The sequence below is a fragment of the Phoxinus phoxinus genome, assembly GCF_949152265.1.
Source record: "Phoxinus phoxinus genome assembly, chromosome: 5".
NCBI lineage: Eukaryota > Metazoa > Chordata > Actinopteri > Cypriniformes > Leuciscidae > Phoxinus > Phoxinus phoxinus.
This window is the reverse complement of record NC_136880.1, coordinates 24,961,277-24,982,528: the sequence shown is the minus strand read 5'-3', so window position 1 is coordinate 24,982,528 and position 21,252 is coordinate 24,961,277. Positions and strand designations below refer to the sequence as shown.

At 37.6% G+C, this 21,252-nt stretch overlaps 3 protein-coding genes across 8 annotated transcripts in view; all 3 read right to left on the bottom strand.

Annotated features, from left to right (window-relative positions):
* Window positions 1–2,923: 2,923 nt before the first annotated feature.
* On the bottom strand, window positions 2,924–5,072 carry LOC306998735 (transcriptional activator GLI3). The gene is made up of 3 exons (XM_079613025.1): window positions 4,354–5,072; window positions 4,088–4,251; window positions 2,924–3,870 (listed from the first exon to the last, which is right to left on the bottom strand). Exons 1-3 carry the CDS (start codon window positions 4,940–4,942, stop codon window positions 3,793–3,795), a joined length of 831 nt encoding a protein of 276 aa, XP_079469151.1. The 5' UTR covers window positions 4,943–5,072; the 3' UTR covers window positions 2,924–3,792.
* A 299-nt stretch (window positions 5,073–5,371) lies between these two features.
* rab3aa (RAB3A, member RAS oncogene family, a) lies at window positions 5,372–13,291 on the bottom strand. The gene is made up of 5 exons (XM_079613027.1): window positions 13,115–13,291; window positions 11,045–11,272; window positions 9,823–9,941; window positions 7,498–7,622; window positions 5,372–7,383 (listed from the first exon to the last, which is right to left on the bottom strand). The coding sequence occupies exons 2-5, from the start codon at window positions 11,270–11,272 to the stop codon at window positions 7,193–7,195; spliced, it is 663 nt and encodes a 220-aa protein (XP_079469153.1). The 5' UTR covers window positions 13,115–13,291; the 3' UTR covers window positions 5,372–7,192.
* Window positions 13,292–13,918: 627 nt separating this feature from the next.
* Window positions 13,919–21,252, bottom strand: part of pde4ca (phosphodiesterase 4C, cAMP-specific a) — a 45,239-nt gene continuing 37,905 nt past the window's right edge. For all 6 annotated transcript variants that reach the window (XM_079613007.1, XM_079613006.1, XM_079613008.1 and 3 more), the window contains 9 exons: window positions 19,498–19,591; window positions 18,628–18,800; window positions 18,400–18,498; window positions 18,154–18,318; window positions 17,969–18,068; window positions 17,729–17,883; window positions 17,492–17,614; window positions 17,217–17,399; window positions 13,919–16,373 (listed from right to left, as the gene is read on the bottom strand). In XM_079613007.1, the coding sequence (XP_079469133.1) occupies window positions 15,882–16,373; window positions 17,217–17,399; window positions 17,492–17,614; window positions 17,729–17,883; window positions 17,969–18,068; window positions 18,154–18,318; window positions 18,400–18,498; window positions 18,628–18,800; window positions 19,498–19,591 (1,584 nt within the window). In that variant the 3' untranslated portion in view covers window positions 13,919–15,881. The remainder of the gene's footprint in view (window positions 16,374–17,216; window positions 17,400–17,491; window positions 17,615–17,728; window positions 17,884–17,968; window positions 18,069–18,153; window positions 18,319–18,399; window positions 18,499–18,627; window positions 18,801–19,497; window positions 19,592–21,252) is intronic.

The window sequence follows — 21,252 nt, the reverse complement described above, 5'->3', positions numbered from 1 at the left end:
TCAAACCATCAAGATTAAAAGTAATTAAAAATATATATAATGTGAAGAATATCAAAATGTTTTTTGGTTAGGCTACTCTGTTTGACCTTTTAGTCTAATAAAAAAGTGCCTTTTCATAAAAGTCAAAGGCTTTAATTTTTTTATGACATTGATACACAGTCATGTGTGTCTAATGAGGTGTTATTTTAATGATTTTATGGTTTTCTTGTCACATGGCAAAATAATGCCTTCCTTAATTTTGGTTATGCCACACTGACTGTCTTTTTCACCAAACGGTTGCATTACATTTTGAAGTACAATCACCTTGGCCCAATAAGACATTTAAATTTAACTTAAATTATATTAAACTGACTTAAAATAATTAGTTGCATCTTGTATAACTTAAAGTTGAAAATAACTTATTTTGTCATGGCATAATTTTTACAGTGTATAGCCTGTAGGTAAACACGATTTGACCGCAACATGTTGATCCTAGAACAACACTCCAAACAACCAATCATATTTGAGGGACAAGTTTACAATTTATGTCAAGTTTAGGCTTACAACCAGGGTTAGGTGCTTATACGTCAGTATTGTTCACCTATCACTTCCCTTTGTTTTTAGGGATATACTATGGGTAGGGTTAGGTTTAGGGATGGGGTTTGGACAAAATTTTCAGACCGGGAATATTGTTCCAGAATCAACAAAATATGTTGACCTAGGAACATATTGCACTTGGTAAAATCACAGTAGTTTTATCAAAACTCTTTATTAAACTCTATTATTTATAATACCGTGAGAAGTACATTTTCTCCGTTATATTTGTCTGTACAGCGCTTTGGTTCCACTTGTGGTGTTGAGAGTGCTCTATAAATAAAGTAGAGTTGAGCTGAGAATTACTGATAACCTATTATTTTGATTTTGCAAATAAATAAATCACTATACACATGATTATGTTCAGTCCTTCGTCTCATTATAATATTAGGATTAAAAAAAAAGGTAAAATGGCTGTATTGACATGTAAAAGTCATATATAAGCTCAGTAGTGCAAGTTTTAAATCCGAGATCATCTCTATTTCAGCCAGTTTTGAAAAATGTCTGATCCTTCCTGTCATAGCAAGAACGGTCTCACCTCTGCCACCATGTGGCTCCCTGTATGTAGACAGTTTTACAAGTCAAGTTTCTAACAAACTTTCAATTCTAACTAACTTTTGTTAACAGTACCCATATAGTGAACACATTAACATCTGCACTGATAGTGTGATTTTAAGAGCTATAGTACTCAGGAAACACTCAAGGGAAAAACACCAATCAATGAAGTATGCAAATGGCATATGAACATTATTAGAGCATCTGAAGGCCTGTCATACTGCTGGAAATGAGAAATGCATGCAGGTATTCTGACAGCTGCACATCGAAATGACAGGTGCAGCTTTAACTATTCGGTCCAGTGGGAGAACCTTTCAAATGAGAATCGCTGGGGATCACTCTCAAAAATTATATATTTAAAGGGGTGAGTATGATTTCACTTTTCTAACTTTAGTTAGTGTGAAATGTTGCTGTTTGAGCATAAACAACATCTGCAAAGTTACAACGCTCAAAGTTCAAAGCAAAGGAAGATATTTGCTTTTAAAGAAAATGACGACATCACCAACCCTAAAATGTACATAAACCCCGCCCCCGGGAACACGCAGTCCATGTTGAAAAGAGGAAAAGTTGTTGTACATTTGTGAGTCAGCTCAAACTTTAGCATCCGTCTTCTCACATGCAATAGAAAGTCACTCTGTGTGCGAGTCACAACAGTTACAAGCGATTTATAGATTACCATGACAGAATATGCTAATAGAAGATAGTTAACTCCACATCAGCAACATACATTCATCAACTAACCATTCAGAGACGTCCTGTTGCATTCTACATGTTGTCACTTCTTCTTGAGCCTCTCCATCTTTGTCTGACTCCGTTTTTTAAAGGCAAAACAGTTTCTGTCATTTTAGTGTGTCTGCGTGCTGTGAGCACACTAGCTCTTGAAACCGCCCTCTGCAGCAGCTCATTTGCATTTAAAGGGCCAGGCACAAAACAGTGCGTTTTTTGCAAACCCTCAAAAAGTGACAACTTTAACAAGCTATATAAAAATATCTGTGGGGTATTTTGTGCTAAAACTTCACACACACACACACACACACACTCTCTCTCTCTCTCTCTCTGGGGACATCAGAGATTTATTTTACATCTTGTGAAAAGGGCATTTTACCACCCCTTTAATCATGTTAATATAGTCCCGAGACCCTGCAGAGGATAAAGCGGTTTGGAGAATGTATGGATGTAGCAACTGCACTTAATATGTCCTTTTTGAACTGATATAAAATTATTTATGAAATAGTAAATATAAAACACATTCATACAGCATGTTATTAACTACATGTGTGCAGTTACACTGAATAGTTTAGAACCATTGTTATAGGTTAGCCTACTGGACATACAATCTCAAGATTCTGTTCCAATTCTTCAAAGAATCCAAACATAATTATTCTATCGCACAGGAATTGAAATTTAAGTTCAGTTTAAATTAAATGTAGCCTGATGCTAATGTATTAGAGGCTTTTATCCACAGAGAGATTAGCTGTGATGGTTAGCCTGTTCTTATCAACACAATTACTGCTGACATCAGATCAATGCGCGGGTGATTTATTCTGTCTAGGTGAACAGAACACATTGTCTTTTCCAGAATTACCCTCAACTAATGTTGTGAGCATTACATTAGCATTCCAATTTACCTTTCGCTATTAGCGGTGTCATTCACAATGCTCTTAATTGTGTGCCTAATCAAAAATGTTCTGATTGAAACTGAATTGTGCCTTTTCATGTTTTATTACACTTGAAGAGAACATGATCACTTTACAAGACAACAACAAAGTTGAGATGATTCTGCATTAAAACATGTGCGACACTTGTGTTTAGAGTTTTAGCTACTGACGGGTAACACATTTAGTTTATACAAATATTTATCACATGCTGTAACTGTGACGTGCAACTTACAAGATTCTAACATGCAAACTGTTTATAGTTGTCAAAGATGATGCTTTAATATATTATTTCACTTACAATACACAGGGAAAAACTGATCTAACATTTCATGTACAGTAAAATAATGTTAAATGGACCGTTTTTGGAAGTAAAAAAGAACAAATCATCTTATAATTTATAGTGAAAAGGCTGTAAACCGACATTCCCAGGTTTCACCGTGTGACAGCTCACATTTAATGTTCATTTAAATAATTATGTTTTATAATTATGTTTCAGTATCAGTTAGGTTATGTTAGATCTTTTGTTAAATTAATGTTTATTGTATTATTTTAGTGTCATTTGTGTATGACACTGTGTGCATATATTAGTCTATAAATTAATATTTACCTCAGCTATTGTCATGCCCTGTGATTCTTCATGTGGCTTCCTCTTTACCACCAGTGTTATTATGTTGGATGTCAGTATGTTAAACGTACAACATAGATTTTAGTAGCAGCATAGACTTGCTAATTCAGCAGACAAGAGCTGTTGGATTTACATTTAAATGCATTTAAAATGTTTTTTCCCCCCAAATTAGTTTTCAGTTGTAAAATTTACATGGTGTTTTTTTCAGCCACAGCTATTGTTCGATTTCATTGCTGCATAATCAAACCTACAGTAACTGGTTTTCTCTGTGTACATTATTAAATTATATAATTATTATAATATACAATTATTCATCCGGTGTGGAACGGTTAACACTAAAAAAAAAAGTATTTTTTTTGTACTAGAGCACCACTTAAAATATTATTTGAAAAAGGCTGGATCCATATAGCTGGTCACATAGCTGTAGTTCTGAGTGGATACCATGACTGGCAGATGGACCTGCAGTGATGAAAGAGAGAGATAGAAAAGATAGAAATGCAAAGAGAAAGTCAGTATTTCGCCAACTTAATAACATAATATATAATTCAGTTATTGAATCACAAAGTACATTTTATATTTTCTGTCAGCACAATTTGGATAGAAAAATAGATTGTGTAAAACCACTTATATAAACTTATAAGAAAAAAATACATATCAAATGTAAGTTATAATTTACCTTTGTGTGTTTTCTGAGGGAGCTGGCATGAGAGTATGATTTATTGCAGTACATGCAAATGTATTTTTTGTCAGGTGAGTGGACACGTATGTGCTTTTGTTTATCACTGCTGTTTGCAAAACGCCGTTCGCAGGCTTCAAAGGGGCATCTGAAAGGTTTTTCACCTGGAACAAAAGAAGATTCGAAAAATTAAATTATATCATGAGAATCAAAATTAAAACGAAAATATGGTTAAAAAAAAGCTGCAATAACAAATAAAGTGTCACCTGTATGTGTCCTTTCATGAATTTTCAGGTTTTCCGCCCGTGCAAACTCTCTTCCACATCCGAAGGAGCACTGAAAGGGCTTCTCCCCCGTGTGGACTCTCAGGTGATTCATCAGTTTGTACTTGGCCTTGAATGGATTCCTTTGACGGGAACAATCTTCCCATGAACATACGTAACTGGATTGCCCTGACACATGCTCCGCTGTCAGATGAGAGATGAGCTCCTTCAGTGTTCTGTAGGTTTTCTTACAGCACTGGCGCTCCAGCCACTGGCAGGTGAACCGCGACATGTTCGTGTCGAGTCGTGAATCGTTTGAGTCGTCGAACATAATCCTTTCTCCTCGTATCTGTCCATTCTGTGTGGTGTAAAGCTCTTCTGTTGGAGTCAAGTGTGTATAACCGTCCTCCACGACAGAAGAATACCCGTCCATACAGATTGAAGAATCAGGCTGTTCCCAAGAAACTTCCAACAAACTCCTGTTACACTGCAAAAGATCCACGGTGGATGACATCATCTGTCCATCACAAATGCTATAGACATCAGCGGTATTATCCATAAACATCTTAAAACAAGAGCCGAACGCAGCCATATTGTACGAGTTGTAATATAACGCAGAGTGTTTGTTGTAACGGGTTTCTGTAGGCCTCCAGTTGTAAGTTCACCGCACATGAATCTGTGCGGATCTCGATGGCTCTTTGATCTTTCAGAGAAAATGTGTAGATTATGTGACGAGGCTCGGAAAGAAGGTATTTTATACAGTACGTTTAACACGTGGATGATTTCAATTCCCAAGACTCTCTTCGTTTAGCATCTGTGTACTTGTCATTCATCAAAAAATAATTAAATAATCTGAAGACACAAGAGTATGTCTCAAACATAATACAGATTCAATATAAACTAAGCAAAGTGATCATTGTAAACAAACCAACATCATCACACCTTTGGGCATCCATTCGTCCAGCAGCAGCCCCAACTACATCTCGAATGAGGTCACAGGTCAATGACAGCAAGTCACAATAGGATTCAAACATAGCTTTTTATTTAACTCAAACAGATGCACGAGGCCATTTCATTCAGAATAAAACTCATAACATGAAGAGTCGTGCTTTTATCAGTTGCTAATACAGTGGTTTATTCTACCCATTCACTCTCAGGGTGAAAAACAGCATTATATGATATATAACCGTAATGTTTTCTTTTCTTGTGTCATAGTGTGGGAATTGGAGAACTATTGTACAATTTACAAACCAAACCAACAAAACTCAAACTGCCCAACAACAAAACGAGTATCAAAAACCAAAACTTCTGCCTTTCAAACTAAGTTTTATGACTTTAACAGTGATTATTCTACATATAAAGCATACTAGTGTCAAACTTCTCTGCATAAAAACAAACAAACATGTAAATCCCAGTGGTTTGCTATTTGTTTAGGACGGACTGTAAACAGGATATAAACGTAAGGTATAAATTACGCACCTTATGAACACCACATATCCAGTGACTATTTGGTATAACAAAGCTTCTGAATTGCATAGGGAAAAATCAGCACATGAGGTTTTCAATCATTCATCCTCTTTTGTGTTTAAAACTGTGATTTATAAAAGTGAGACATTTCAGCGATTCAGGCCTGTTTTATAAGAATACCAGTCCTCTTGATCTAAAGCAGAACACGTACACCAACGAAACGCATGTAAATAAATAAGCAATAAATAAAGCATATTTAATAACAACATAATTAACAATCTAGTGATTTAACTGACATGCATGATCAATAACTGGTGCATATTCAACCTGGTAACTAATTAATATCTTTGCAGTATTTGTAGTTTTTCCGATGCCTAAATAATAACAGATTTGGTTTTAATATTACTGTCTTTTCAAAATATAATCTTGTCCAGAAACACATTAGCTGCTATTATTTGATGAAGTTTCTCTTTATTAAAGTGTTATTGTGTTTTCAGCCTGTAGAAACTAAATATCTACACTAGGATGACATACTAACATGCACACAAACACTCACACCTTTTACTTCATGGTAAAATGGGGAGTTTGAGTCCACTATGTGTAGGAACCGGAGTAAAAGCAGAACATGTAACTGAAAAAAACACTTAAATTCATTAATTCTTTCATATTACAAAAACAAGAAGCAATTAAGCACGTCATAGTTATTTCTTTCTAATTACATCTATTATTACACATATACCATTTTTACTTATATAATATGTTTTACAAAATACACCTGCTGTTATTTAAAAGTAATAGGGAGTAAATGAGTGTTTTTATTCAGTTTTCACTCTTTAATTTAAAAAAATAAATAAAAGAGCGAAACAGTGCTTTACGAAACATTCAAGCGTAGGATTCATTCAAACTTTCTATCTTGGGATGAGCCTTTATGCTGATGGTTTCCACACAACAGTCTGTATACAGTCCCAACTGTATATTGGTCGGTTTCGAAAATAATTAAATATCTCTTAGCAATGTATTCGGGATATTTGTGTAAATTTGACTTTGATGAAACCCAAAACATACATAAAAATGCTCATGAACATTTCACGTTGGAATTCATTTGACACAAAATATGCTTCTTATTATTCAGAAATTTAGTCACAAAGTACTATAAAGATTCAGTTAAATTATTAAGGGATGAGAGGAGCATTAATTACCGATACCAACATAATCTGAAAAACATAAATGCGCTGATGTCAACCGCGCAAAAGTGACAGAGAGAAGACGGGCTCTCAGCCGCATCCCATCAGCTCTTCTCTTACCAAAGCCTTCCTTCGTTGAGCGGTCCATTGTTCAATCTGCAGGGGAATGGTTGAGAGGTTGAAAGCGACCCTTAGCAAGCACAGTCCTTGTTGGAGCGCTGTGGCTGCTCATTAAGCTGAGGGCCCTGCTTGTTTCCCACGACGGACGGATCCGCCGACTCCACGTTCTCTGACATCCTGTCACAGATTATGTCCACCAGACGCTCAAATGACTGCTTCACGTTGATGTTGTCCTTGGCACTGGCCTCAAAATACTCAAAGCCTGTGACAGACGCAAAAGCCTCAAATTAAAATAAGAGCTATAGGAAAACATCCTACATATGAAAGTCTTGTTAGACTCAAAAGTGCAAAAAATACTCTGTTCAGGAAAACTCACCTAACTGTTCGGACAGCTGTCTTCCCCTCTCTGAAGCAACCACTCGCTCGTCTTCCATGTCACACTTATTTCCCACCAGCAGCACTTGAGCATTGTCCCATGAATATGTCTTAATCTGGGTGGACCTAAGAACAATGAGAGGTCATTAGGAAAAAGCATTTTAACCGCCTAATTACTACTGTAATTAAATAACATTAAAAAGAAGTTCAACTACAACTATATTAAAAATATATACTTTAAATTAAATAATAATAAAAACCAGATAAATTCCATTTAAAAAGGCGCATAAACTAAACGCTTTTGACTGTGTCCTTGTGTACCAGTCATGATGTGATAAAGCAATAAGTTATAAAAACTCTCTTCGTGTAAATCTGAGTTTTTATCCTAATCAGCTGCAACCACGAAAAGCGGCATGATATTTTATCGTTGTTTGGTTCCATGCATTATTGGTTATAACGTAATCGGATTACTTTTTAGTAATTAGTAAAGTAACGCATTACTTTCAAATTTACAACAAAATATCAGTTACTTTTTCAAAAAAGTAATGCAATATTTTCCCATTTATTGACTGACAGCTCTTCTGTCCCCGTGTTGAGAGAAATCATGAGCAAGTTCTATAGTTCTAGACTAAATGTGTACAAAAACAGATTCAGTATTATAATATTACAAACACCTGCAATAATTAATATGTTAAATTACACAAATATTCTTTATGTATTTAACCTCACTTTTTTTAATCAGTGTCTTTGCTGCTGACCTCCGATGATCCAATTCAACCATCGGCAAAAATTACTTTAGTTAAACATCACATCTGTTTCATTATTTTATTGCTAAAGAAAGAGTGACCTTTCTTTTCCTTGCACCCTATTCTTCTGCGATCCAGAATGGCAGAACAGCTGAAAGGTTTGAGCTGCGCCTTCTACTGTACAGGCGTTAAATTTACTTTTTTAGGGAGTAACAATATTTCAACATTACTTTTAAAAGTAACTTTCCCCAACACTGTTTGGTTCTATTTCTGTGACATTGTGCCAGTTAGCTCCGCCCACCCTGAAATCTCATTGGTCCAAAGTCCGGCTCCATGTATTCAATCCCCGACTAAATGGAGCCAGATCTTTTCTTCTGTATTGTGAGGTACATCTAAGTGTAATTAATTAAAATAAAAAAGTAGGACAGGGACATGGTTCTATCCATTGTGTTTTCATTGGGTTTTGAGATGCGAATGTAGATAAATGCAAGCTTGCAGTCGATTGTGGAGTGACGGGGTTTCAGCGGACTAAATACTAAATGACTGGAGAACCCCACCATACGTCACCAGAGAGATGTTTCGTTCCACAGAAAGACTGATTTGTAAAATTATAAAAACATTAGGTGAGGTCAAATTTAAAGAAAAAGAAAAAAGAAACATACAAAGAAGAATTGTTCACAATAAGAATAACATTCATTTAGAAAATAGGCAGGGCGAATTTTCATTTCATGCCAACTTTAAACATCACAAATGTTTTGACAGCACAAGTCCTGAAAAGTGAAGCCAAAACGTCTCGATCGCCCCCCGGTGACTAGTCCTAGTATAGGTCATAAACCCCGCCTCCCCATGTTATTCAACGGGACGTGAGAGCAACTAAACAATTAAAGTACACTTCAAATATATTTTTTCTTAAGGTGGTTCCTGTCATTTTCAGAAGTTTTTATCACGCCGATATAAGTTCAAGTGTTTGTTTTTAAAATGTTTTTTTTTAGTTCTTTAGGTGATGCTATAAAAACGGTGGTGCAACGTCATGATCGACAGGTTCTCTGAGCGAAGTAGTCACTGAAGCACCAACAGACTTTTTTTCGGGATCTTCGGAGGACTGAGGAGATTGTATTTATTTTAACAAGCCTCTTGTCGTACTGCAATTAACAGACATTGGAGAAAACGGAGGAACGGAGCAGAGACATATGCCACTTAAAAACGTGCAGGGAGAGATTCTGCGAGAGTGAGGGCGGAGCGTTGATTTCGCGACTTTACTTCCTGCTCAATACTGCTCAGGTCTGGACCCGAGAGCGCTACTGCACAGACTCAAGTCCCAAGATGTCAGCGCCATATCGGGACAGTGGCGGCTTCAGTTCTCATCAATGGAAGAGAGCGAAGGGGCGTTGTCCATCTTTTTTTACAGTCTATGTTTGACTCGCTGTGATTGTGTCATGTGTAGCAATTTTGTGTTCAGTGTAGAATTACTAGTGGCTTGAACCATATCACATCACACCAGATTGATGCAAATATATAGTGTATGCTCTCAGGACAGCCTGCATTTGGACAGAAACACAGACAAAAAAGCACAATCGTACCAGTCCTGAACGGCATTGAAGGAATCCTCATTGGTGATGTCATACATAAGAATGAAGCCCATAGCGCCACGATAGTATGCAGTGGTGATGGTCCTGTACCTTTCCTGCCCAGCAGTGTCCTGAAAAATACATAGTTGGAATGAAAATGTCTTGTGGATTATTTTTTTTAATTTAAACACCCCTTAACCAAAATCAATTAAATGTAGCTCAGATCAAAACTTAAGACTCAAGCAGAAAGAAAAACTGAAAATTACAGGATGCTTTTTAGACATGTGCCGATTTTCGGTAATTCGATAAATCACGATAATGATTATACACGATATTGTTATCGTGGGCACTTCAAAATACCGTAAAAAATAATAGATCCGAATTTTTATTTTTAGAACGTGCATTATAGCTTATTTTCCATCAACCGCTTGAACAAACACTGCGTATATGCTGCGCAGAACACGTGAGCGCACCCGGATGTAAACAGTGTACACGTCACATGTAGAATCAAACTGCACGCAGTGCACGCCACGGGCACTGGCGCCGCATTCAAATTCTCACATGAAGAAGAAGAATGGCGGAAGGAGGAACGCTGCCGACAATTTATCCCCCTTCAAAAAGGGTAAAGTCAGATGTTTGGAAATATTTTGGGTTCCAAAAAAATGCAGAGGGATTGCTGATCGAAGACAGTTCCCTTTGTGTAATGGTGCGTTCACACCGGACGCGAATAGCGCGTCAGGCGCGAGTGATTTCAATGTTAAGTCAATGCAAAGACGCGTTACACGCGTAAAACGCGTCTTTGCATTGACTTAACATTGAAATCACTCGCGCCTGACGCGCTATTCGCGTCCGGTGTGTAGGGACCGTAAGACATGTGGACGGAAAGTGGCTGCAAAACAAGGGAACACGTCTAACATGTTCGCTCATATTCGTGACAACCATCCACTGCAATTCAGGGAGATAAAGGATATAATTGTTCAGTTTACTTTTATATTTTATATTGTTTTATTTATATTTATTTGTATTTAAATGTTTGAGTTACTTTTAGTTCATTAAAAAGTTATTAAAGTTACTAAAAGGACACAACTGAAGTTTGTTTCTTTTTTTTAACCTGTTTCTCTTGTAAAATTACAATATCGTGATAATACCGTATACCGTGATAAATGCTCTCTCAATTAATCGCAGCATGAAAAAGTGATACCGGCACATGCCTAACTTTGGATAACCTCCTCACCCATATTTGGAGCTTTATCCTCTTGTCATTCCGATAGATGGTCTTCACTTTGAAGTCTATGCCGACAGTGCTGACAAAAGCGGGTGTGAAGGAGTCATCAGCATAGCGGAACAGGAAACTGGTTTTCCCAACACTGCTGTTACCAATGATCAGGATCTTAAACATGTAATCAAAGTTCTGATCCGTAGACTCTTTTTGTCCATATCGAGCATCATTTGCTGAGGCCATCTGCAACAACAAAATAGATTCACTGCCAAAGAAGGTCATTCTTAAAATCGATATTTTCATTTTCATACCGTACGTAATAATAGTAATCTATTCAAATCAACATAAAAATTGCCTTTGAGACAAATTTGAGTCTCAGTCCTAAATTATTTTTAGGGGGGTACCTTGGTAAGTATAATGTGCATTCTTCTTTTATTGGGAAGAGAAAGTGCAATTAAGAAAAAATATGCTCCTAAATTTCAGGTTAATTGTCTCTGGTGGTGAACCAAAAAGGAACCTGACTTTTTCACAGATATAAGTCCTTTATGATATTTTTTATAAGATAAGAAAAACCTTTATTTGTCCCACAATGGGGAAATTACGGTTTGCAACAGTAGAAACAGGACAGAGATAGATAAGTGTACAATTACCATGTCATAGACAAGACAAGTGTCAAACAAAGAAGGGCCGTTCTTACAAAATAAAATCAGAATTTCTGTACAATAAATCTATCGTCTGCTAAATTAATAAATGTTAATATAAAATAAATGTGTGTTTGAGATTTTACTGGTTATAGTCAGAACTAGGGCTATTAGAAATATGGGGGGGACGGGACGGGACAGATGTAAACATAATAAAAAAAGCAGTATTTTAGTCAGTTGCTATGGTTAAAATAAAATAAAAAAAACAGTTGGTTTTGCAATACTAATTCATAGAGGTAATCAATCAATTAAAAAAATACATTTGAAAAAAAAGCAGGCCTATAATGTTCAAGCAACCAACTGCATTATTTTTGGACAATTGAGACGGATAACTACAGGATAATGTGTCTTTCCCAATAAACTAAACTCCTTCTTGTGTATTCTCCAAACATTTACCATGGAAGCAATAAGGACAACTGACATACATACAAGGTTGATTATTCATATACTGTACAATTCAATACGTATTGCACAATGGCATCAGAAACGGTTCTTGGCAATGTGTTGAAAACAAATATGTTTTCCTATTTAGTTTGTTTGCTGAATTACAATACAAATTCAAAGTGAATAGGGTGTAACTGTCTGGCACTATCCCTGTATCCTTCTGGATTGAGCTATAGGCAGTCAGTGTAGCTAGGGATTTTAAAGGGTTTGTGCCGGCTAAACCCTGTGCTTAGCTGGCTGTCAGGAACTGAGCACACGACGTTGTCAGGGAAAGATTATGAAAATATATTTCCATTTTCTAGTGGAAGACCAAGGGGTTTCCTTCCCACATAGCGAAAAACCAACCTCTGAATGTTCATTTCTGGTTTATTCTGTCTGTAATTAATAAGGCCACCTGAGCAGACACACCAAGGCTTAACTTAATTCAAACATATGGTTCAGGCTTGGCGTACAAGATAGGAGCAGGAAACCGTTGCGTTTGTGAAGTGCTGCTACGTTCACAATAAACGGCAGCCTGTGTGAGCGAGTCTGCTGGCTGCTGTATGGCTGATAATGGTTAACGTTAACTTAAGTCCGTAGAGCTCTGGTTAGCATCTATCCGCTTAACACACGGACTGATTTCCATTTCCATTCGGGTCAGTGAGTCACTAACACCGCATCGATCAAACAAACACACAGATAGCATCCATCATTACTGCTAGCGAGCCACAGTGTGCTGAGTGTCAAAAGCCAGTTGACATGTTTTAGCATGCAGCGATGGATTATTATACAGCAGCAGAGGCTGTTTATGAGCCACCCCAGTTAGCGATGTCAAATGTAGGTTACGCCGTTTTTAAATTAAAACCACTGATTTCCTAACGTTTCTATGCGACTTCTTGGATAATTTCGAAATAATAGCAAGATTAAGCGTCATGATGTTGCTAGAGAAAGCCGAGCTTACCGTAAGAGGAGGTTTATTTGGTGTGGTTTGGATGCAGTTCCCAGCCTGTGCACCTGCGCTCGTGCTTTCGTCACTCGACGGGAGTCAGCTGGGGGCGGGGCTACACAATGATTGACATGTGGATGAGCTAATCACACGCTCGCTCGCTCACCTTAGCGACTCAGCGGTCTTGTGGATGCATGAAGCAACAAGACTTTTCAAATTTGTAGGCCCGGTTTCACCTCCTGTCTATGGGTTTCACAGACACGGTTTAGATTAAGCAAGGATTATACCTTAGTTCAATTAGGACATTTAATTTTATAAACGTGCCTTAGAAAAAACATTATTGGTGAGCATCTTGAGATGCAAGCTCTGACATATTTTAAGATATGTCAGTGCAAGTTGCTTTCAGTTAAAACAGGTCATTTTAGTCTGGGACTATCTTAAATCTTGTCTGTGAAACCAGAGGTTGTTTTTTATAGACATTTTAGACGTTTTTGTTTAATATCAGGGAAGCCCATTTCATAATAATTTTGTACAGTAAATAATTTCAATGAAAAGTCTTAATTATGACAGTAACTGTTAAATTACTGACAAAAGTTTGAAATTAGGCGAGAAACAGTTTCAACCTTTTATGTCATAATTCCAACCATTTATTTTTGTCAAAATGTCTAAATTGTTTAACTTTTTGATGTCATAATTCTGAATATGATTCCATAATGTATTTCATAATTGTGACTTTTTATGTCAATTTTACCAAAGCAGGGTTTTTTTCTCATGTGTCAAAAATTGACTGCCTTCCATATAACACAAAGAGTCCAGCTTACTAATATTTCTTTGTTTATTGGCATTGGGAACAGGAAAACAATCACAGCAACATTAGTAACAGCATTGTAGTGGTAAACAGTACTGTTGGGATTGTCAGATCTGCGACAGAATGAAACCAAACACAGGTGTGCGTTGTACAGTCAGGCGAAACTTTGCATGGCCACTCAGCATTTCTTTCACCACACGAAACATTGCTGTTAAAAGCACAGACTGACATTAACATGAACATATAGCCAATAATTAAAAGCCCCGTTTACATACAAAGATTCACTGTCTCCAATATTAAAATTCATACCATGGTATAAAAAGGACACACACACAAAAAAAAGTCTGACTTACAATGAGCACATTGCGTCAGAAAGACTTATGAAACCTGTTATTTATCATTAATAATCTTAAATAAAATTTCAGCTTGACAAAACAACAGTTTTGGATAAAGAAGAAAGACAACTGAATTATCCAATCAGTATGTTACTGACAGTAGTAGATGTCATTGATGGAAATTAGCCAGTGGCACAATGGAAATTACAGTACAGCATGGATCATGCTTGCTTGGCACTTGTACTGTCATTGGCTATGTCCCTGTGAAGAGCAGAGCACTGATCAATCGCCAAAAACAAAAGAACATAAAAGGTCTGGCACAGAAAACGAACTTTGGCTTTAGTGTTAGACAACTGAATTTCTCTTGCAGCGCTCAGCTCTTGTTTTAGAACAAAAAGCTCACTTCTGTTTGGACATACATTTGTACAGATGGTAATATACCTCATATTTCTCAGTGTGACCAGCACAGAAACAGAGAGAAAGTACACATGTGGTTTAAGGACACCGATCACTTCCTACACAGCTAATGTGGGTTTCCGTTCTAGCTCAGCCTTCCAGAGACCACCTTACAGGGTACGAACACATGCTGGTTACCCTGCTGACCACAGCCAATCATAGTCTTCTGTACGCTAATAATGACTCCAGCCCTTAATGATGGAGCAACGTTTGGTAATGACAAAGATATCTCTAAAGTGCTACCTAAGCAAGCCGGTTTTAAACAGTGACATACAACGTATTAATGCTTATGCTCATGCTTTGGATGAAGCAGAATAGAAAAATAAACGAGAAGCATATGTAAACCATGTGAATGTCATAAATTAAAGCAGCAATACTACAAGTAAATGTGAGAAGGGTTTTAAGTTAAAATTATAATAGTCAAATGATTATCATCTGTGCAAAGGAACAACAATACAAAGCCATGGTGTTCATCTGGAGTGGTAAATCCTATAAATGTGGCTCCAGTTCCACTATTAAGCACTAGGTGGCGTCACATACAAATACAAAAGATCACAATCATGGCTCGACTTCAGTCTACAGATTTTTTTAGCGATCCAAGGAAGACGGCGGCGGTCACTATGTGGGTACCCTCAAGCTGTTTGCTACATGAAAGCAATCGTTTCTTTGAATCCTGAGATGTTCTGTTGTGTTAAGGTTAGGTTGTTTTTGTTCAGCTAATAATAGACCAGCTTTAAGTCAACAGTGTATCTTTTAAAAAACATTTTAGTGCACATACGTCTCACATAAAAAGTGTCCTGTTTATCAATCAATATGTTCGGACGGCTCTCAAAGGTCCACTTGTTTGTTAACTTTAAACCTGGGATGTCACAGGAAGACATTTGAGTACATTTCCTCTGTCCATATAACACAGGCAGTTTCCAGCATCCCGAAGTCATCAAACTGTTGAGAACGTTTTAAGAAAGCTTCATGGTTTGACAGTCTGTAGAGTAGGAGCTCTCTCCAGTGCAAGGTGACTACTGTATAAAAAAACGTCCCATGGAAGCTTTCCTACCTATCCTTTGCTCTCCTGCACTGCGTCGCCTCGGCCCGAGGAAGCTAAGAACGGGATGGAGAGGGATAGGGAGGTGGTGAAGAAGAGGTACGAAAGAAAACGAAAACTAAACGAAAAAGTGCACTAGTGTTATGTTCCCAGGCGCAGACACGATACGCTTTTCCCTTCTTGGTCAAGTTCTCTATCTTCATCTTCGCTGTCTGGCGGCTCACCGATCTTAAAAGACATTGTCCTGCAGCCAGGGGAACGGGCGGTCAGGTTGGTGTGATGTGTGTGGGGAGCCGAAGACGGATGTTTGCTTTCTGGATCTGTCCAGGAGGAATCCTGTGCGATGGTGGTGAATTCTTCGTCCACCGGACTTTCAACGTCAGACTCCCCTTCCTCTTCTAAGGTCAGTTCGAATTGGAATTTCTCCCCCGCCGAGGCGATGCCTCCACCCATCGCTCCCATCCCAACCACACCGCCCTTTTCCTCAGGGGTGGAAGTGGGACTGTGAGGGATCATGCTCTGGTACCACTCACGATTGTCCTCCAGCGTGTCGAGAATCTCCTGGGCATCAGGGTGAACCAGATCCGCCCAGGTCTCCCACAGTGGGTGCACGATGTAGTCAATAAAGCCCACCTGATGGAGGAAGCATACAACACAGTCAATATCATTCTACAAAAAGTGGATTTTCACTAATAATTGGGTCCCACTTTATATTAAGTGGCTTTAAGTACTATGTACTTACATTGAAATTAATAATTTGATACAATGGACTTATTGTGTACATACATGTTTTTACATTGTACTTATATATTTAAAATACCTGCATGTAATTACAGCTGTAATTAATGTATGTAATTACATTTGTAATTACACTGTTGACCCTTCCCTTACACCTTAACCCACCCTTAAACTTAACCATACCACCACACCTGTCCCTAACCTTACCCGTATCACACCGCAATAGCAGCAGAAGTGTTTTACAATAAAACATGAACACAATAAGTACATTGTACTTATTTTTCGATGTAAGTACATAGTACTTAAAGCCACTTAATATAAAGTGGGACCATGCATTAAAATTTTTATAAACATTTTATATTTTTAAGTTTCATTTGAGTTTTTTTTATGTACATTTGCTTTATATTTTGTTTTGTTTTAGATTTCTGTTTAGCTTTAATTCATTTTTTTTTTACATCAGTTATAACAACATATTTTATTTTAATTAGTTGCCAATGCAACATTTCTAATTGTCGTTTTAGTTTTTTAATGTTATGTTTTTCATCTTATATTTATATTTTTTATTTTTAGCTTTATTTTAATTAACATAAATGATTTTTAACAACACACAATTTCTATTACTGCATACATTTTATTAATATAATATATAATTTTTTATATTATTATATTATAATTTAACAAAACTATTTTTTTATTATTTCTTCAAAGACTGTTTGTGGCCTATCATTCCTCACTCACCTGTGATTTCTCAATGGAAGCATTGTGTTTATCACACATGGGGCTGATCTCCATGCCCTTATCTCTCTCTCGGTCCCCCTGAGTAAAAAACTCCACCATGATGCGATCGGTCCACTGACGGTACAGCTCCAGGGGCTTTGTTGGGTTGCTCAGGTCAGCGCAATGCACCATGTTCTGAAGTACCTAAGCATTTGATTAACCATACATTTTTAATTATGGACATTTAATTTGTATCAGCATACAATGGCTTTGTGCCGCAAAAGCTGAAAGTATACCTGTATGCGATCAGAATAGTTGTCTAACAGTAGCACGCCCAGACTTGTCACCTTCTTGGTCTCTACCATGGTCTTGAGATCCGCTAACAGGTTCATATGCTTTGACATATCAGTGGCTAGTACCTGTAAGGAGTTAAATACACGATAAATAAATAAAACCACGTGTTGATTGTAGTTCTCAGGTTCGGACCTCTTCATCATAGCCTCACAGATTTGTCATTGCCTCCATTTCCTCACCATGTCAATGACCATTTTGCGTAGAGACTGCCTCTGTTTCTTGGTCAGGTTCTGGAAAATGTCACAGTTTTCTTCCTGCAGCAGTTTGAAGCCAACAGCCAGGTGGTGGTTCTCCAGAACAGAGGAATCGTTGTACATAAGAGCCAACTCTGAGTCTGAAGAAAAGTATTAGGCTCTTAGTAAACAACACGGTGTGCAACCACAATGACAAGATGCTGTTGCTCTGCCGTGGCCACTCACTTGTGTTGATGAGGAACTGGTTGGACACTCCAGGGTGGTCCACGTCATGTATTGCACTAGCAAACACTGCGGCCAAGATTTCAAGGTCGGTGAATACAGCCTAGCAAAACAGAATTGCGCAAATGAAAAGCCCTGCTTCAGAGACTAATGAGCAGATGATGAAAAGGTAGTTGATTGAGACAAACCTCCAGGGCAGGGGTGGACAGCAGGACATTGGTGGACTGGACCACGTCAGCTGCATGGATGCTGTTATGGTATGCAACATCTGAGTGATAGTTCTCCTCCAATGCCATCATGTAGGTAATGAATGTGTCTACAGGAATTTTAAAGGATTTCAACAGGTCTCTTTCCTGTGGATTACAGGTTCAGGACACTTGTTATTGACATGGTTTGAACAAAACTACAGAAGTTTTCTATTCCCGATTTTGTACCTGAAATGTTGTGTACATCGCTACTGTTAGCGGTCGGTTGCCAGAATACTTGGATATCTTGAAAATATCCACACCCCATTTGTCAAAGTCCTCTAACTCCTGCAAAAGGGAGTTGGATGCAGTTAAAAAACAGTATTGGACTTTGTTATAATTACTGCAGATAAACTCCATGTTAACTGGGGTGATTTTAGTTGCTGATAGGGTGTTTTACTGGCCGTGAGAGCTCACCTTGGCCAGCAGATCTTCCTGGTCAGTGCTGATGCCAAAGCGTGGGATGCTGGAAGCTGCGACGCTGGAGCTGTGTGTGGGTTTCTTCACTCCACTGATCTGAGACATGAGCCGCTTTTTCTTCTCCTTCTCCTTGGTTGATGGGGACATAATCTCCATATCATGTTGCTTCTCTGCAACACAGATTCATTTTCATAACTACACACAATGACACAGCTCATTAAATGAGCACTGAAAACCTGGGGAAAAATAGAATTTAAACCTGGAAATAAATGGAAAGTTTTAAGATTTAAAACAAAAGAAACGTTATGATGTAAAATGATTTTGAGTCACTAACCAAATCTGAAGCAAATTTGTGACATTGGCCATTTTAGATCAGCATTTTCTGCTTCCATTGATGCACAAAATGCTCTTCATGCTCAAATTCTCATTCTCGACATTCTTAAATCATGCTGGATAACATGGATTTGAGGAGTCCATCTCAGCTTGAGTGAATGTTGTTTTTAAAGCAGTGTTGTTACTGTTAACTAAAACTATTCAAATGTCTTTGTTAATTGTAATAAAGCTGAAATAAAATAAGATAAATATTACATAGAAAAGTTAAACAAACAAAAAACTAGAAAATTATTTGAGGTACAAATATAAATGAAATCTAAAAGGTTATATATAAATATTAATATATATATATATATATATATATATATATATATATATATATATGGCAAAACACAAAGATATTATGAATTGTGGAAAGAAATCTTATATACTTATAAAAAAAAAATTCCCCCACAATTCATAATATTTTTGTGCTTTGCCAATAGTATAATCTAAAATGAAAACATTTGAATTAAATTAGAAAAAGGATTTTACCTAAGAAGGTGCTTGAGATGAACTCGGAGACCTGGTTTCCTGACTTGCTAGTCTCTGACAACTGGGTTAGCTCTCGATTCAGCATCCTTTTGAACTGTAGAACAAGAAAACACGTACACTTTGAGAATCAGCATCTCCAACTTGTATTTCATTTGAATAAATCCATACTAGATCAAATTTGTAGAGATCAAAACTACAAATATGTGCAACATGTTTAATTAAGAAATGTTAAGCGGTGAAACATCACATGACTTAGATGCTCAGATCTGAATGTAGTTGCATTCAGAGAGGTAGAAGCCCTTCATTCAGCTGCTATGCATCCAATATTAGGGGCTGGACCAAGCAGGAGGAGTGCCTTTCATCTGTGTAGTGCTATTATGTAATCATACGCAAGGTTTCAGAATGAAACACTTCTGACTGAGGCAGCAAATGTACAGTAGTACTGTAGGAGCTACACACACACACACACACACACTGTGACATCAGAAACACACCCAGACTGACATCCTCACACCAACACTCTGCACCATCTGTAATTTATAGTGTCAACAAGAGCATCCCTCCCAACTTCAGATAAAAACAATGCAAGAGCTTCTTCCCAGCATGATGCTGCCAAATTAAAGTGCACAGCTGAATGTGCAGAATCACAACACGAGCCTTACCTGAACACACATCCACGACAAAGAGAGCAAGTAACTGACGTCTGGCATTTCAGCACCAAGTGAACCTTGAACAAAACAGAAGCTCTGGCCGGTGCACATGCTGCAGACACGTTCTGTGGTCCGGTCCAGACTGTCCGAGCTCCCCGGTTCCACAGCTCATGATGTGGCGGCACCACAGAGCTCAGCCCAGCACCGGGAGCTCCAGCTGCCATGGGCTGCACCTGTGGCGGGCTGAGAGCGCGAGCCGCTGACTGGAGCAAGTTTGCATCGCTGCCGCATGCTCTGCTCTCCTACTCTGCCTGATTCATGTGTAAACACACAGGGATCAGGCTCCTCCCCTCTCTCCCTACTCGCTGCCACTCGCCAGCCAATCAGATGAGTTTAGCAACAGAGACTGGGTCAGTGGGAGGCTTCTGATTGGCTCTCGGCTCCACAGCACATGCAGGGGCTGGACGGGGTGGATACAGGGGGCTTGGTGCACTTGGTTTGAAGTCGAAAAGCTATAGGAGCCTCTTCATGCTTTGCATCTATTTTCATGTTGTTGCTGGTGTTTTATTAATACTTATAACTCATGCAGTAATTATTTATATTGTATATTGATTTCGATGTTCGGGGTCATTAAGATTTCTGAATTAAATTGTTCAAAATTAACAGTAAATACATTGATAATGTTCCAAAAGATATCTACTTTTTTTTTTCAAACTTTCTATTAATCAAAAATCCTGCAAAAAAGGTTTCCACAAAAATATTAAGCAGCACTTCTGATTTCAACATTGATTATATTAATAATAATAAAGGATGATTTCTGAAGGATCATGTGACACTACAGACTGGAGTAAAGATGCTGAAAATTCAGCTTTGCCATCACAGGAATACAATTTTAAAGAATATTTGAAAAGATCTTAACTTAAAAAACAGCTATTTTAAATTGTAATAATATTTCACAATGCATATATTTTTTATCAAATAAATGCTGACATGGCGAGCATAAGAGACTTTCCAAAAATAAAAATCTTACTGAACCAAAACTTTTAAATGTTAATGTACAATTCAGTCATTTCATTCATCTTCATTATTTATCATAACATTAACT

Bases quoted from the DNA above. Each gene is read 5' to 3' on its own strand.
- LOC306998735 (XM_079613025.1), bottom strand. From the start codon at position 4,942: ATGGCTGCGTTCGGCTCTTGTTTTAAGATGTTTATGGATAATACCGCT. The intron at 4,252-4,353 runs GTGACACTTTAT...CTTTTGTTCCAG, and splicing joins TCATGAAAGGACACATACAG to GTGAAAAACCTTTCAGATGC. The intron at 3,871-4,087 runs GTAAATTATAAC...TCATCACTGCAG, and splicing joins CCCTCAGAAAACACACAAAG to GTCCATCTGCCAGTCATGGT.
- rab3aa (XM_079613027.1), bottom strand. From the start codon at position 11,272: ATGGCCTCAGCAAATGATGCTCGATATGGACAAAAAGAGTCTACGGAT. The intron at 9,942-11,044 runs GTGAGGAGGTTA...TGTATTTTTCAG, and splicing joins GGATAAAGCTCCAAATATGG to GACACTGCTGGGCAGGAAAG. The intron at 7,384-7,497 runs GTGAGTTTTCCT...CGTCTGTCACAG, and splicing joins ACAGCTGTCCGAACAGTTAG to GCTTTGAGTATTTTGAGGCC.